Source organism: Sander vitreus, chromosome 3 (assembly GCF_031162955.1).
Source record: "Sander vitreus isolate 19-12246 chromosome 3, sanVit1, whole genome shotgun sequence".
NCBI classification, from domain to species: domain Eukaryota; kingdom Metazoa; phylum Chordata; class Actinopteri; order Perciformes; family Percidae; genus Sander; species Sander vitreus.
In genome coordinates, this window is record NC_135857.1 from 14,028,304 (window position 1) to 14,046,643 (window position 18,340).

The 18,340-nt window shown below is 40.1% G+C and overlaps 1 protein-coding gene across 1 annotated transcript in view; it reads left to right on the top strand.

Moving 5' to 3' along the window:
* Positions 1-4,578: 4,578 nt before the first annotated feature.
* ptgir (prostaglandin I2 receptor) overlaps positions 4,579-18,340 on the top strand; it is a 32,873-nt gene continuing 19,111 nt past the window's right edge. Inside the window, exons 1-2 of the mRNA XM_078246149.1 lie at positions 4,579-4,876; positions 5,065-6,105. Of these exons, the coding sequence (XP_078102275.1) occupies positions 5,260-6,105 (846 nt within the window). The 5' untranslated portion in view covers positions 4,579-4,876; positions 5,065-5,259. The remainder of the gene's footprint in view (positions 4,877-5,064; positions 6,106-18,340) is intronic.

An 18,340-nucleotide genomic window follows, 5' to 3' on the forward strand; every position in this document is an offset into this window, starting at 1 on the left:
CTGCTGTTTATTTAAAGGTGGCAGCCTGGTTTGTTCTGTCGGCAGTGCAACTGTAAACACCTTGCATGCCATCCATGCCTTAAGGTGCCCTGTGGTAGTTAAAAGTCAATTAGTGCTTTGTTTGTCAGGGAGGGAGTGAGGGCTGGAAGGATGGTCTGAAACTTAGAAGAAGATTAAAAATATATATATATATATGCTTGTCTTTAATTAACAGTACCACAGTGGCCCATGCCAGCAAGCTACCACCTACTACCAGCTGTGTAACTGTGCATCCACACTTTCATTTACAGAGTGCAAAACACGGAGAAACTCAATCTCCATTTTTCCTTCCAGAAGTGAACATTGGCACTGCGCTGTTATCATTATGTTCTGTCCATTACAGAAACAGCAACAGGAAGCAAGTAGAATTACTGAGACTGATAACTGATAACGCAATAATAGAAACTGATAGAGCAATAAAATGTAATCACTGTGCCTCAGTTTGTATTTATGTCTATTTTCGTGGTTGTGGTGATTTTATTGCTGCTACATCTAGTTGTAGGCGTCATGAAAAGAAACCATTAAGGAGAGCAGCAATGGCTCATCAGGATTTTCATTGTTACATCCTGTGTCTGCAAAATATGGTGATGTTATTCTGTGTCAATTGATAGCCATCAACCAACATATCATCACATAAGTTGGCTCTAGCTGTTGATTTGTTGTTGTTTTCTAACAATTCTACTGACAGATAATTCATTTTTGCTATCTTAAAGGCCCAGCACACACACACACACACACACACACACACACACAGGTGTTGTCACTTATTGTCAGACCTCTGCTCTGATTGCAGTTTTCAGTTCCTGGGAATCAGCATCACAAAGAGCCGGACATGGTCATCTCACATCTGAAGCACACACTCACAGACTCGCAAGGCGAATACAGTACCAGTGTTGTGGCTGGCTGAAAATAAAAAAATAAAAAATACAGAGTGTGAGGGAAAATCAGGCTCACAACACAGAGAAGAGTACAAATCAGGAACAGTAAATGAAAACACCTGTGTAGGTGTACCATTGCTACAAGTGTTTTACTTGTGAATGGGGAGTGTATATTTTTGTATAGGCTACGCTGTAATCACTAAAGGATCCCAAAACATCTTTCTCCACACATGCACATGTTGAACACAAACTGTGTTTCAGTCAGGAACACATAGATGTAACCATTTATTGCAAGAATGCTTGGCGCTGATGGCTCAGCTCTTGATAATGCTCCATGGACCAGCAAAGCAGCATGCTAAGCTGAGACAGGGAGCACCATACGGAAACCCCCCGTATACATTGGGGAGAACAAGTATTTGATACACTGCTGATTTGGCAGGTTTTCCCACTTACAAAGCATGTAGAAGTCTGTAATTTTTTATCATAGGTACTCTTCAACTGTGAGAGACGGAATCTAAAACAAAAATCAAGAAAATCACATTGTATGATTTTTAAGTAATTAATTAGCATTTTATTGCATGACATAAGTATTTGATACATCAAAAAAGCAGAACTTAATATTTGGTACAGAAACCTTTCTTTGCAATTACAGAGATCATACGTTTCCTGTAGTTCTTGACCAGGTTTGCACACACTGCAGCAGGGATTTTGGCCCACTCCTCCATACAGACCTTTTGCAGAAAAGCATCCCCAAAGAATGATGTTTCCACCTCCATGCTTCACGGTTGGGATGGTGTTCTTGGGGTTGTACTCATTCTTCTTCCTCCAAACACGGCGAGTGGAGTTTAGACCAAAAAGCTCTATTTTTGTCTCATCAGACCACATGACCTTCTCCTATTCCTCCTCTGGATCATCCAGATGGTAATTGGCAAACTTCAGACAGGCCTGGACATGCCCTGGCTTGAGCAGGGGGACCTTGAGTGCGCTGCAGGATTTTAATCCATGATGGCGTAGTGTGTTACTAATGGTTTTCTTTGAGACTGTGGTCCCAGCTCTCTTCAGGTCATTGACCAGGTCCTGCCATGTAGTTCTGGGCTGATCCCTCACCTTCCTCATGATCATTGATGCCCCACGAGGTGAGATCTTGCATGGAGCCCAGCAGCCCAACAGTTGTTGCCTTCTCACCAAGCTGCTTGCCTATTGTCCTGTAGCCCATCCCAGCCTTGTGCAGGTCTAAAATTGTATCCCTGATGTCCTTACACAGCTCTCTGGTCTTGGCCATTGTGGAGAGGTTGGAGTATGTTTGATTGAGTGTGTGGACAGGTGTCTTTTATACAGGTAACAAGTTCAAACAGGTGCAGTTAATACAGGTAATGAGTGGAGAACAGGAGGGCTTCTTAAAGAAAAACTAACAGGTCTGTGAGAGCCGGAATTCTTACTGGTTGGTAGGTGATCAAATACTTATGTCATGCAATAAAATGCAAATTAATTATTTAAAAATCATACAATGTGATTTTCTGGATTTTTGTTTTAGATTCCGTCTATCACAGTTTAAGTGTACCTATGATAAAATTACAGACCTCTACATGCTTTGTAAGTAGGAAAACCTGCAAAATCGGCAGTGTATCAAATACTTGTTCTCCCCACTGTACAAGAGTGAGCCAAAACAAAGACATTGAAAACCATTTTAAACTTTGAGGCTGGGGTGGTGGAGGCAAAGCGTTGCCAGCGGCAGCAGCAGAGAGTGAAGCGGCGTCAGTGTAGCAGGGATCAGTGAGGAGGGAGTCATATTTAAAAGGACTGCCTTGATGTGAGAATGGCTATGATTGGTGTGTGTCTGATAGGAATGATAATTTACAGTTTTTTTTTTTTTTTCGATTGCTTAAGCACCATTTTGAAAACAGGGACCAGTTTTTCAAAACACTACACACCATTAGCACAACCACACACCCCAATTAGCAGAACATCTCAGATCCTTTGCAAAATGAAACTCTGAAATGAAAAACTATACACTAATTTATAAAAAACTATATTTTGTCACCATATGAAACACACACGTTTCATATGACTTAATTCAGTTTGAACCAGTTACACACTGCTGTTGCTAACCTAAAACACTTTTAGCAATTCTACTTCTCAGTGATTCGAGTACTGTATATGAAGTACACAGAGAAAGTGCAAATATACAAAAAGTTCACCAAACACTACACAAGACCAATGCTGCAGACTGAGAAAAATATAATTTATTTATCTCCATATACCCAAATCAGTCAACATGGAGAATCACAACAACAACATGTCCCAGTTTTCATACAGCTACTACAATAGTGTGTATAACACTGTTAGCTCAGCAAACAACAGACAAACATAAAATACTGTATCCAGTACAGGTTACAATTACAGGTTTCACAGGTTGGCTCATAGGTATGTTAATTTGACAGTCAGTGCTTTAAAATTGCAAGGAAGTGACATCATGATATACTTCTGTGTCTAACGTATACAAGTGTGTTTAATGTTTTGAAAATCACTGTGTGTATTGTTTCGCAAACAGTGTGAGACTGACATTGTGCTCATAGTGGTACACATCTGGGCCAACGTTTTGCTCCTTGAGTGTAAGGTTTTGATAATTGTGTAATACTTTTGTGTGTAAGCAATCGGCTTTAACACTGTAATTAGCGGGCGTATGACTTCGGTGTCCTGCATGAGCGCTAAGCTTAATTTTCTGAACAGCATTTCTCTGGTTCCTGCACTTTTGTCAAACACTCTAAGCTGAGTATTCTCATCCTGAGGGCCAAATCAAAGCATGCAGTCTCTTCCAGAGCACACACAAACACACACACACACACACACACACACACACACACACACACACACACACACACACACACACACACACACACTGTTGGAGGATTTACCTCTCTTTCCATTCAGGTAGATTTCACCAAAGGCTGCAAACAGGGAAAACAAGCTTTCGCAGCATTTATATTCAGCTAAAGCACTGCTGGTTCTCCCTTTCTCGGTTGAGTTGCAACAAAGGCTGCATGAAATGTAAACTGGCCGAGATGAAGGCTATTCGAAACACATTTTTAAAAACCAAGAAGGGACATTGCCAAACCAAATACTTACACAAAAGACTAATTGGATAACATTTTTTTCTGAGCGCTCATGGGGAACAAGCCAATACTGACCAGAGTGTCTTTGTCAGTACAGCTGGGCCCACCAATCTATTGGTGTTTTTTATTTATTTATTTCAGTCTATAGGTTACTGCAATAAAAGTCCCTTATAGTTTACTCTTAAAATTATATGTTTAGGTTTTTATTTAACCTGGAGAAAAATAAAACCTTACTGTGGGGTAATGTGCTCATAATGCATCCATTTCTGGACACAAAACCATATAATATCTTGAAACAAGGAAGAAAATAACTCCACAAATAGTTCATTCTGATTGATAGCCAGCAGAAACAAGTCAATTCTTTAAGATTTTATTATTATTATTATTATTATTTTTTTTTACCTTTGTTTATCTTAAATATTCCTTTGAATGGAATCTGTCAGCGTTTTCGGTACAGTACAGTGGGAGGGACTATACATCTATCCGAGACACACTGGGAGGTGCAGAGAAAGAGAGAGAAAGATAGAAAGAGAGAGAGAGAGAGACAGACACAGAGATACAGCGAGAGAGAGATACAGAGAGAGAGAGAGAGAGAGAGTTGATGGAAAAAGCGGAACTTATTCAGTCTTTCTCTTTGTCCCTTGATTTCAGTGTGTATCTGCCGAGATGTAACCGGCAGCGGCAGCTTTGAACTCGGTAACCGCTAAATGGTTTACTAACCAGGAATCCGTAGAAAAAGAAGAAAAAGAAGAAGAAGAAGAATAAGAAGAAAAATTTTACTTTTCTGACTTACTTTTAAGAAGTTCCAGTCGCTCATATTGCCTCTCTCCTGCGAGCCAGCGAACGGTGAGTGATACTTAGTCACTAAAACTATGATACGAACATTGTTAATAATTATTCACCAGTAGAAGAAAGACATAAATATACTGGGATGAAAAACCTTAACACGATGCCACCCCTGGTGGAATGAGAGTCTTATGTTACCTGTAAGCACTAAGCATCTTTTTTGTGTGTGTGTGTTATTTGTTTCACAGATTTCAAAACTGTCTGCAAGAAAGAGGAGCACGTTTTAGGTCAGTGCAGCATCATGGGTCTTCCCAGACAGCCCTGCCTTCTGTGTTGCCAGATGATGGTATCAAGAGGTCAGGCTCTCCTTTGGTTGTGTGGGAATTCCTTATTACCGGCAATTCCACACTGAGCAGGCATATTTTTTTTGCAGCGAGTTAGACATGAACAAAAGCATGGATTCAAACGAATCATGTAACAACACTACCTGCAATGACACTCTCATCGTGAATGGGGATGGCAAGCCAGTAACAAGCATCATCATGTTTTTGGCTGCCGTGGTGGGAAACCTTCTGGCTCTCTTCATCCTCGGCGTGCACCAGAAGGAGCATCGCTCCAGGTCTTCTGTCTTCTGCATCCTGGTGACCGGCCTGGCCCTCACCGACCTGCTGGGCACCTGCCTCCTCAGCCCACCTGTGTTCATCTGCTACGCCCGCAACATGTCCCTGATCAGCATGGGAGGCGCAGGCCTGTGCAAGATCTTTGCTTTCGCCATGAGTTTCTTCGGCCTGGCCCCCACGCTCATCCTGTGCGCCATGGCTGTGGAGCGCTGCCTGGCCATCAGCCACCCTTACTTTTACTCTGTACACATCCGGCGCAGCTTTGCCAAATACACTCTCTTCTTTATTTATGTCTTTTCTTTGGCCTTCTGCCTCCTGCCATACAGTGGCTACGGCAAATTCAGACAGTACTGTCCTGGGACGTGGTGCTTTATCGATATGGATGCGACAGGGGATGACCAGGCCAGCTTGGTGCTGGCCTTCTCTCTGTCCTACTCGTCCCTCATGGCACTGCTGATCTTCGCAGTGTTTGTGTGCAACGGTTCAGTGATCGTCAGCCTGTGCCAGATGCACCGGAGCCAGATGATGCGGCGCAGCTCGGTCGGGTCGTCGGGGAGAAGAAGGAAGCTGAGCCTGGCCTGGTTCGCACAGGGGGAAGAGGAGGTGGACCACCTGGTGCTGCTGGCGCTCATCACCGTAATCTTTGTGGTCTGCTCCCTACCACTCATTGTGAGTTCACATTTTGACCTTTCCTCAGTTTGTGTGTTTGTGGGTCACCAACATTGATAGGCTTACCCACTCACTTTCTATCACTCTGGGGGACTTTTAGGCTATTTTGGCAGACGTTACCTCTGAATCAGCGTGTGTGTCCCTGATGTGTCATTTATTGTGAAAACATGAACCAAAAACTCCTCAGCAAAATCTAAAGAAGTACATTTTGTATACTGAAAGGGGAACAGAAAACAGGAGTTTTAGTTATTGTTATTATTAACATGAGTCCCTGACTGGATGTAGCCTATGTCTGCACACTGACAGTTGAGGGTTTATAGCATGGAGTAGGTCCATTTTAGAATTAAAGAGTTTCTCCTACTAAAATGTATTTCTTCCCCTTATTCTGTATTCATTATGTGCATAGAAAGCTCAGCTGCATTGGCAACCGTTGATGTTTTTGTTGCTATGGTATGTGTTTGTGCGCCCTGTTGAAGTCTCCCAAACGGTTGTGCATTGCTCTTCTGCTCCACAATTAAAAGGTGTGCCTGAGAGTGGAGCCTACACCACACAAGGCATGGTATTGCTTTGTGTGTGTGTGTGTGTGTGTGTGTGTGTGTGTGTGTGTGTGTGTGTGTGTGCGCACGTGTGTGGGTGTGTCTACTCTGCTCCATATCTGCCCCTGTTTAAGAATAGTGTGTCAAACCTGATAACCCTGGAGGACTGGTCTGATCCTGCCTTTCCCAGAGGGCAAAGAAGTCCGAGGTTAAAGGTGCCCTGCCACACAAAACCGTTTTTACTTTTATCTTTTGAAATATGTTAGGTCCATATGTGTTTGTGTTATGTCGTGAATGTGAAAATGAACTGCTACCTCCTCTGTCAGCTCTAGCCACTGAAAAGAAATAAGCGGAGAAATCAGGCCAATTACAAAAGCTGGTCAGTCTGACGTGGTGTTGCCTGAGCTCATTACTATTCATGAGCTTGTCCAGTTGCGCTGGGTAAAGGATGCTGATAGCCAGGCTCTCATTGGCTAGCCGTTAGCCAATCAGAGTCAAGCAGCTTAGCTCGTTGAATATTAATGAGAACTGGCACAAATCGAGCTGAGTCTTCCTGCAGGCTTTCTATACCACGCTAGAATGGCTTGAAACTAGGGCTGGGCGATAGGGAGAAAATCAGATATCACGATATTCTTGACCAAATACCTCGATATTGATATTGCGGCAATATTCTAGGGTTGACAATTTGTGCTTTATTTTTTATTTTAGATAAATAATCATCAGTAATGTGGACATAATGTCTAAGTGGGGAAAAGGCAAATAATAGAACAGCTAGAACAGTCAGCTAAAAGTACATCACTTTACTGTAATGCAGCCTTTAAAACCAGTAAAGGACAACACTTATGTCATATCACGATATTACGATATCCAAAATCTAAGACGATATCTAGTCTCATATCACAATATCGATATAATATCGATATATTGCCCAGCCCTACTTGAAACAAGGTAACCAAGGCATTTTTTCCACAAAAAATGTTACAGAGTCCATGGTAGAACTTCAGACATTACCACAAAGTAATGAAATACGTGCGGCAGGGCACCTTTAACCAGTCTCCCGTCTGCCCATAAACATTAGCCAGGGGCCCTGAGGGAAGTCAGGTTTGGGGAAATAAAAACTAGCTGGAGGATATGATTAATGTGGGTTATATTATAAAGGCATCCCTGCTTTCACATATTTATGTTAGCCTTGTAAAAAGCCGTGGTCTGATGATCAGGTAGTTTACAGGAAGCAGGAAAAAGTGTTTGTTCATGTTCTCGCTCTTCACTAACTACTCATAGTCTGAATCTGGAAGGTTTGTGGTAACCTCAGGGTTTGATTAACCTACGGTGCATGCAGCGGCACTCGCCCAGAGTTGTGGTAGAGACGGGCCTGGGGAATGAACAGGGATGACGATATACACTTTTCACCACTTTATGAGTCAGCGTCCAGGAAACTGAAACCCCAACTTCATTACTTGGAAAGCATATGTGTTCTAGCTGTACAGTACTGTGTGTCATTTATGTTTTAATAAAAAAATAAATAAAAAAAAGACCGGTGTTACATCACTGTTGATTTTCATTTTAGAAATTCCACTTTTCTCTTCTAAAATTAACCTTTTATCCTCTAAATTGATTTGATACCTATTTTTAGATGTACTTATCAATATCATAAGTTAATCATCTCCACCAAACAGAGTTTCTGATGTCACACAGTAGTGTGTCATTGTGAATAATTTAAGACCCTGTTATTAAGTAGTTAGTGATTCTTGCTTAATTTCAGCAGACCCGTGTGTGTTGATGTTTGCTTGTTTGCTCATGTGTCTACATTCTTGTGGTTGTAACCGAAACATCTGAGGCAGTGATGATGAAGTGTGTGAGACGAGTGCATCTCAGCAGACGTAACATGTTTCCAGACAGATGCCGCACCATGAATAATGCCAGTTGGCCTGAAGCACAACAGATGTTGGCGAAAAAGTCTGATTCTGTTTATTGCCATGAAAATATAGTAAAGGGCATACGTAGTAGACGCTGCTCTCAGCACTGGCATTCACACGTTTGTTCTAGGGCTGCAACTGACAGTTGTTTATTTTTTCGACTAATCGATTAGTTCTTTCCTCTATAAAATGTCAGAAAATGGTGAAAAATGTCGATCAGTGTTTTACAAAAGCCCAAGATGACGTCCTCAAATGTCTTGTTCTGTCCACAGCTCAAATATATTCAGTTTACTGTCACAGAGGAGTAAAGTAACTAGAAAATGTTCACATTTAAGAAGCTGGAATCAGAGAATTTTTACTCAAACAGATTAATAGATTATCAAAATAGTTGGCAATAAATGTAATAGCTGACAACTAATTGATTCATCTTTGCAGCTCTAGTTTGTTCCTTTTCATATGCAAGTACACAAGTTGCATTTTCAGTTATTGCACTCGTATGTGTTACATGCGTTTCAGGTTAGTCGTAATTTTACTCAAAGCACTTTCATGTAACTAAAAATACTTTGGAGAACGATGCTTTCGAGCTCTGAAGAACGGCCTCTGTCTGCAGTTCGCCCTCATCAACAGGGATGCATGTTGGTAGATGTGGGAAAGATGGAAAACAGGTGCAGGAAATGAATGCTTCCTTTTCTTGGCAGAGGAGATGAATAATTGTAGAATCCAAAAACATTCAAATTTAAGCGCTCTTCGCCTCACAGGCATGAATAATGTCGCAGACTTTGTATTTACAGATCAAGTTGCGAGATCATGAAATTGCTGAGTGACTTTTGGACAAACACAGGCAGTGATGCACTCTGTGCATTTCTGAGGTTTGTGTGTTTCTTCAGTCCCAGCTATTCGTTATTCATTATTCAGGAAGTAAAGGTTCTCATGCTGTGGTTGCGATCAGTGAAGTGGTAAAAGATGATCATGTGTGGGAATTTATCAAAATAAGCCAATTAGTTTTTTTGGAATTGGTTAGGGAGAGTGTGTGTGTGTGTGTGTGTGTGTGTGTGTGTGTGTGTGTGTGTGTGTGTGTGTGTGTGGTGAGTTGACGTAATTTTAAAGAGTAATCCATTGGCTGTGAATGTTTGGTTTGTTCACCGTTAACTGAATCACACCAGCTTCCCAGACTTGTCACTCTATAGCCCTGGCCCTGGTTATATATGACCCTCTCCTTTTAAGATAAGGACCCATTCTCCAATAGAACTTAATGCAATGAATGTTATCACTGCAGCTGTTCTTTGAGAAAACGTTTGATTTGTTTGATGTAGTGTGAAACATGAGGTTCGTCTCGGTTTGTTGAGGGACGGACTATTGACACATTGTTAGTGTAATGTTGTGCCATAAGCAATATATGGCCACTGCTTGTTAAACATTTTAAAGTACAGCTGCAACAATCCATCTCCAGCTGTAGGACGGGATTTAAAGCCTCCTCTCCCACTCTAAACAAACACTGTTAGAGCTGCATTATGTGAGGTTACACCACCACATTTACAATACAATCCACATACATTAAAGCAAGAATATAACACGGTTGGGTTTATAGGAATTAGTGCTGAAATAGTAAGTCGATTGAAAGAAAGTTAATCTTTTAAACCAAGAGCACAAATGCCATACATTTAATGGTTTTAGCTTTTCAAATATGAGAATGTGCTGCTGATCATTTGGGTTTTGAACTGTTGGCTGGAAAAAAAACAAGCAATTCAAGATGTCCCTTCTGGCTCTGACAGGTTGTGGTGACTTTTTACAGACTAAATCAATGATACATTCATCAAAGATAAGATTGATAAATGGTTATCTTTAGTTGCTGCCCTTTGTGAAATTACTGGGGAATCAAAGGGATCATAGGGAAATCAAACCTCCTCCATTAGGTCTTTCTTCCTCCCTCTTTGACCTGTCATCTTCACTTTATAAATGATCAAAGCTGCAGGGGACAGTTAGAGCTTGCTTGTGACTACCACCAATACCCCCCCCCCCCCGCCCCTCCCTGTGGTTCCCATGGGAACCACAGAAGCTGTCTAGGGTCCATATGCTGCTAGTCAATACCTGGATCAATAAAGTGCTACACTCACATCACAAGCTATTTGCTAGATTGCTCTAAATTTGACCCTTCATCATATCAATCAATAGCTCAGACTAAAAATATTTAAATAACCCAAGGGCAGGTTTTGTTTTAAGGTGACTGGAGCAACTTTAATCTGTAGCAGAACTGTGGGATAGATTTGAATCATTGATGCTTTGGATAAAAGGTTTCTATTAGTGAAGCTATTGTGCCTGAGTCTTAGTCAGCAGACTCATATTGACTTGTGCGTGAGTGCAACCAAGATCCATAAACTACGTTATATCTCACTGTGTTGTTGGAAGTATTATAAGTAGCAAAACAGCAGCTGTAATATGCGTTCAGAAAAAAGATCCTGTGATCATTAAAGTGAAATGGTAGACCAGAGGTCAGGAAGTTGGACATGGAATGAAGAATTGAAGGTACCCACTGGAGATTTTTTAGAAACAAAGTTTGGTTTACATTCATTATTTCTCACCAAAGTAAAACCTTTGAGTAGCTGATTTTTTTTTTTTTTAAGAATTTTAAACCTACATTGTTTTCATCCATGCTTGCATTCCAGCAGTCCTCTTCTTCTTTGTCTTTGTTTGTACAATTCTACATTTCTTGGCATGTTACTTTGTGCCATCAGCCAAATAAGCTGAAACCATTGGCATGACCATATATTGCAGAGATCTTCAACAGGGGGTCCAGGGGGCCCACCAAATTATTGTTCAATTATAAGTTTTTCAGTACAGAAAAATACTTTGCACATCTATAACATGAGACAGGTGCGTCAGAAGGGGATAAGTGGGTCAAAGGTTGCAAAGAAACTCTCCTTTCGGTACTAGACCTTCATCAGGCAAAATGAATGAAGGGAGTTTCTTTGCAACTTTTGAAAGTTTAATTATTACCAAATATAAATCAGCCTATTTGTGACAAAAAACATATTAATGATAGGCTTACTGGCCCATAGGTAAGGTAGTCACTAGCCATCCACAGATACAGTTAATCCTAAGGATTCACTGTCACGTGTATATTTAACTTACTAATTAATTAAAAACATTTATAAAATCATACCAATTGTTATTTTTATAGCTTATAGTTTTCTATGCACTAAAAATGTATGAATAAAGGATTTAGGCTTATATTGTAGGCCCAGTTTAATATGCAACTTCATTTTATAAAATATGTAGAGAGGGCGTGGGGGAGTCTCTCTCAGATAAGGGGTCCTTGGCTTAAAAAACATTGAAGACCCGTAATATATTTCATCACCATGTGTGCATGCACAGGCATCTTCATGCATGTGATAGTAATAAAATGGGGACACGCTCTTAAAAATGGTGCTCCATTGCGCTACTTATGTTTTTAAAAAATTAGTGTATAGTATATTTAGATTTTACATTTCAAATCAAATGGACTGTTTTTGATTTAATAACTAGTAGTTTGCCAGCATCAAGTCTGACAATGGTATTGCATGTTATCCCTCCTACTGTTCACTGCAGCAAATAAAGATTCAAATGCAAAGGGAAGAAAAAAAAGAAGGTTCACAAGACCAGATTTGGAAATTGAAAAAAGGAACTACCAAACCATTTCCAATAGCGCTGAACATAACTGACAAACTGTGCTGATTGGTAAAAAGATAAACAACAGCTCTGACACATTTACAGTCACAGGGCATCATGCCTTCAGGAGTTTGCGTAACACCTCATGAATCTGGGCTGGCTGACAAGTGAAAAAAAAAAAACAGTATGAAGCAAAAGAGTCTGTTGTTTGAAGACACAAAAACATTATTGTTCACATGTTCAGGCTCTCTGAGACTGAAGAAGGATCGAGGAACAGGTTAACAGTGCCATATGAAGACTAATTCTAGAGGAGAGCCTGCTTAAAAACCACTAAAACATTAAGACAAATGTGACAGTATATTACCCCGTAGGACTTAACCATAAGCATACAGCTAAATCAACCTTAGAATAGTTTCAAAACAGCCAGGAGCTCTTAAGTCCCTCGGCAAGCTTAGTCAAAGGCCAGGCTGGAATGTTGTTGAAAATATACAGGGTTACAGCTTTTGATCATCCAACTGGAATCAGATTAAGTAAATCAGTGTGGACGAAGAGGGGAAGTCCCCAAATTCAGACGCATCCAAGATGATTCAAAGCTGAAATCCCTGTAATGCTTGCCAGAGGTGGAATCAGATGAGTCTGCTTGTGCAGTCTTTGTGACTGCAGCGTAGTGCACCATGACCTTTGCATGAGTTTGAGACATGGGAGTGGTCCACTCAGAGATGACAGAAGACATACATGCTGTGACAGAGTCAAGACAAGAACCAGTTTTGTGCCCCAAACTGTTACTGTGCTCCAGGTGCTGCTGGGAGATAAATGTCATTGTAAACTTCATCCAGGTTTCTATAAGAAAAGATGATGCTCCGCAATCAGCAGCTGGCTTTTGTGGACTGAACAGTGAGGTTTCCCTTTTATGGTGGATGAAGGCTTAAAGGTCCCATGGCATGAAAATTGCACTTTATGAGGTTTTTTTAACATTAATATGAGTTCCCCCAGCCTGCCTATGGTCCCCCAGTGGCTAGAAATGGCGATAGGTGTTAACCGAGCCCTGGGTATCCTGCTCTGCCTTTGAGAAAATGAAAGCTCAGATGGGCCGATCTGGAATCTGCTCCTTATGAGCTCATAAGGTACAAGGTTACCTCCCCTTTCTCTGCTTTGCCCGCCTAGAGAATTTGGCCCACCCATGAGAAAGAGAGAGACATCATGGCTTGAAAACAAGCGAAGCATTTCTGGGACAAGGATGCACACAAATGGAACCAAATGGAAAGAGAGAGGAGAGAGCAGCTCAGTGTGTCAAAGGAAAGAAGGAAGTCCCCTGGCAGTCTAGAACTATAACAGCATAACTAAGAGAGACAGGTTATGGAGAGGAGCCTGGTCCCCAACCGGCTCAGACTGTACTGGCCTGCCTCCCTCTACTTTTATTATATTATTGATTATATGGTAGATGAATCTGACGACTATGCAGAGAAGCAGGTGGGCCAGGCTAGGTGGACGCTGCAACTCCTCACTCCCTAACTATAAGCTTTATCAAAGAGGAGGGTTTTCAGTTTATTCTTAAATGTGGTGACGGTGTCTGCCCCCCGAACCCAGACTGGGAGCTGGTTCCACAGGAGAGGAGCCTGATAGCTGTAGGCTCTGGCTCGCATCCTACTTTTAGAGACTCTAGGAACTACAAGTAGCTGAGGCACAGAATGACCATAAGAGAGTGAAGACAGATGTGGGGAGCAGAACAAAGATAGAAAACTGCAGCAGGTCATTGTTCCATGATGTGTTTTTAGTTTTTCGGATGAAAACATTTTCATGAGTCCCTGACCCATGTATGTGCATTACTGGACCTAGCAGCATCATTTGCATGGATTCTTTAGATTAAATAGATCAGACTCCATCCTCTCCTGTCAAATGACAAATTTGACAGGATATATTTTTTACTTTTTCTCGCCACTTGGTGGGCAGCGAAAACAAGCTTTAAATACTGACATAGCATCAACTTTTAAGTTGATATAGCAAATTTGTTTCCAAACAATTACTTATTTACACATTCCGCAATTATGAAGCAACATTATCATTTATTGAAGTCATGTTTCTGGTCACCTTGCCAATGTAAGTGCTATATTGTATTTTCTTTTAGCTCTGTTTTTGGTCTCCACCAACTACTCCACCAACGTCTCTTTAAATTCTCCTCTATGTTCACCAGCTAGTTGCTAACTTTGACTCTCGGCTGTTTGGTGCTGTGAAGGTAGTGTACAGAGGATTTTAAGAGCATATGTGCTGAAAACAGTTGTCTGCTGCTTCTGAAACAATGAGAACAGGGAGAGTGAATTAAAAAAGTTGCGGTCTGGAAAATCAAACAATGAGCTGAAAGATGCTAAAATGCTTCGTAAAGGTAAGAGGAACAGCATAGTCGGGTGATAATTCCCTGTGAGCGACCCCTTTCACATACAAGTAGTCCTGTGATTTATTGTTAATATAAATATATTAATTATAAGCACTTTAAAGTTTTAATATTTCCCCCCTTGTCCCATCCATCACCTTATATTTTGTTAATGCGTCAGTTGCCAAATCTTTTTCTGGTCATACTTCCTCTTTCAGTTAAACTGTGTCACAGCTTTACTATTAACCCTGTGGTGAAATTTTTGCGGACTTGAAATCAATACAATGTTAAAATGAACACTGACATTTCAAAAATGAACAATATCCTGTTTGTGGTTTTATGTATAATGCATTCTTATATGCAAATCCAGTCAGACTGCTTGCCACATATTTTCTCTGCAGCTACATATTAAAAACATTACTTTGGTGATACAAAAAACAGGGGATATAGAGCCAGAAAATAACATCAAATGTTATTTGTTCCCCCGTACTGCTGAAATCTCAATAATCCCTTACATTACAGGCCCTAAATTGTTGAAAATTATTCATAGTAAAATAGATGCCATGATTTACATTTCGTTTTTAAGATGCCATTGATAGGTCCATTGTGTTTTTATGAATATTTACACTGTCATTATTAGGCGTACTGCATTTAGTTTGATTTTGTGATTAATACATGATAGAAAATTAGGAAAACTAATACACCCTGCCAGACAAAATTGGCCTAAATATTTCTTTGATGTGCATACACACTTTGACAAACATCTTTGAACAAAAGCCCAGCAGTATTGGCAACAAATGTGCAGTTTGCAACAGATGATGTTTTAAACTTTTTTTCATTTGTTCTGGTTTCAGAAGTGTGCAGATGTTCTGTTGAACTATTGCTTTCAAATAGAAAATATATATTTTAGTGTATATTAGTAAATACGTTTTTCAGCAGTCATCATGACAGTATTATTAAGGGACCTTAAAACAGCGGGCTGGCCGTTCAAGGTGTTTTTCTGAAGCTTTTTGTGCCTGATGAAGTCCTACTTGATGCGTATACAGGTATTTTTAAAGAACATAGCTTTTTCTATGCGTTTTGGCCTTTGGTAGCCTTCCGGCTACAGCTTTTTTTTTTTAGGCTTCTGATTGGCCAACTTCTCCTTCTTTGCTGTAACTGGGGTTATATTTTCGCCTGTTGGCTTGGCATGCTCTTGACAGCGCTTCAGTTGTGTTTTCGCTCTTTTATGTGGACAGGATTTTTTTTTCGAAAATTCCATGTGTAAAATGGATGGTATGGTATGTGTGGACTTGGCCAAAGATCAATGGTTTGTCCATGATAGAACAACAGATTATTAAAGTGCTCATATTATGCTTTTTGGCTTTTCCCCTTTCCTTTATTGTGTTATATATCTTTTTTGTGCACGTTATAGGTTTACAAAGTGAAAAAGCCCAAAGTCCACCCCAAAGGGACTTACCATCTCCAACGGAAAACACTGTTCACAAACTACTCCAAACAGCTCTATTGTAGTCCAGCCTTTACTTCCATGACGAACGTGTGTCACTTTGTAACACACGTTATAATGCTCGTCTAGCTGCTAGCATGGCACGCCCTCATACTCTGCTTCTGACTAGCTAGCAGTGCTTACCTAGCTACTGCGCATGTGCGACTCCCAACAAAGATGGTACAGAAGTGAGATGCCTCACTGTGTAGCTAAAACAGAGAGCTCAACACACAGGGTGAAAAGAGGAGCTGCAGCAATGTGCAGTATAACAAAAATATGGTGTTTTTTGAAAATTAAACCATGTAAACCTATTCTGATATAACCTCTAAATACAATTCTGAACATGAAAATGAGCATAATATGAGCACTTTAAAGTTGTTATGGGAGCATGAAACACGTGCGCCTGTAAAATCTACTTCCGTTTATTACATTGACCAAGTCATAAAATCGTATTGATCTTGGCAAATCTTATTACTAGTTGGCCTAGCTTGCTTCTTCATTAGAAGCTGAGTGGTGAGCCCAGAGTAAATCTGTCTTTTCCAATAGATAGCTGCCTTCAGACTCATTTGTTTAGGTACGCATGGTCTGAACAGAATAGTGGGCATGCTGTCTGTAGCTGTTGTTTAGGTGTTGTTATTGGAGAGTCATATAGGTAGTCTTCATGTATATGCTGCTATTTCAATTATTTGCTGACCCAGCTTTTCTTTTATGATTGATTGATGATGACGATTTTATGTTTTAGGCAAACAAATATATTTTTTTATGTGTCACTATGACAGGGAACAATCCACTCTGATATGACACATGCTATCACTCTAATGACAACATTGCCTGACTTACTGAAGTTAGTAGGGCTGTGTGGTTGATGATTGGTCAATATTACAGAGTGAAAAAGGTGCGCAAACAGTGAGACAAACAACATAAAGATGGATGAAAGGACATAAGCACTATGGATCTCTTCTCATTACTTATGCGAAAACAAGAGCAGTATCAATTTCAGAGATTCCTCCTTTTCTCTTGCTAACCACTTTCTGGGACATAAACATTTGGTCCAATCAAGCAATTAAATGTATTCATTATTTGATTGACAGAAATTCAACAACAGTCTTGTTAACTGTTTAAAGTAATGTAACAAGCAACATTTTAGGTTTTTTAGGATTTACTGTTTTTTTGTCTACTTTTTTACATTGTGTCATATTGAATTTCTTTTGGAGTGCTTGTTGGACAAAACAAACTATTTGAAGACGTCACTCCATTGACCTTATATTGATTACTTTTATTTCTTATAATCATTACATTTATTAGTATATTATAAATTAAATCAGTAGTTTCAGTCCTCGGTCCAATAATCGATATGGGCCACACACACATGATCAATACTATAAGCAGTGAGAAGCTGAATGGATTTCTAAAAAGGAACTTAAAGTGCCCATATTATGAAAAAAATTACCTTTTTCTGCGATTTGGGGTGTTATTTTGTGTCTCTCGTACTTCCACATGCATACAAACTTTGAACAAAAACCATCCATGCTGTTTTGAGTGAGATACGGTTTCTGAATGTGTCCTCCCTTAAGGCTCCAGGGCAAGCTGTTCAAAATCTGCACGGCTTTCTAAGTCACTAGCCGAGACGAGGGGCCTAGGGGGCTAACCGTTAGCATGCCAGCTATGCTAGCTCGTTCTCAATGGCAAAACACTGCTACAATACACACAAATTCACCCTAATCTACAAAATAAATTGTAAAGAACTACTTACATGTCCCTGTTCTGCAGATATTCCATGCAAAGTTGGATGTGCGTCCTAGTTTAGAAGAAGACTCCCGGCTAATCCTGCCTAGTACAGGCGAAGTTGGAGCTAGCTCATGTAATCCTTACCTAGCTACTACGCATGTGCGACTGACAACAGAGATGTTACAGAAGTTAAGAGGTCTCACTCTGTAGCTAAAACAGAAACCTGACAGCGTGTGAAAAGAAGGAGCTGCAGCAATGTGCAGTAGAACAAAAATAGATAAATACATAAAATTGTTTTTTGAAAATTAAACCATGTAAATCTATTCTGGTACAACCTCAAAATACAATTATGAACCTGAAAATGAGCATAATATGGCCACTTTAATTTTAATCTAATTTTGTTATTTTTTATCTTAGTGTCATCTTCATCATCATCATAATGTATGTTATTTGTAAGTGCATATTTATATGTAGTATATATACCATTAAAACCAGCAGCTTTTGGTTTTCGTTCACATAATTAGCATCCCAGATGAGCCTCTTCTTTTTCCAGTGT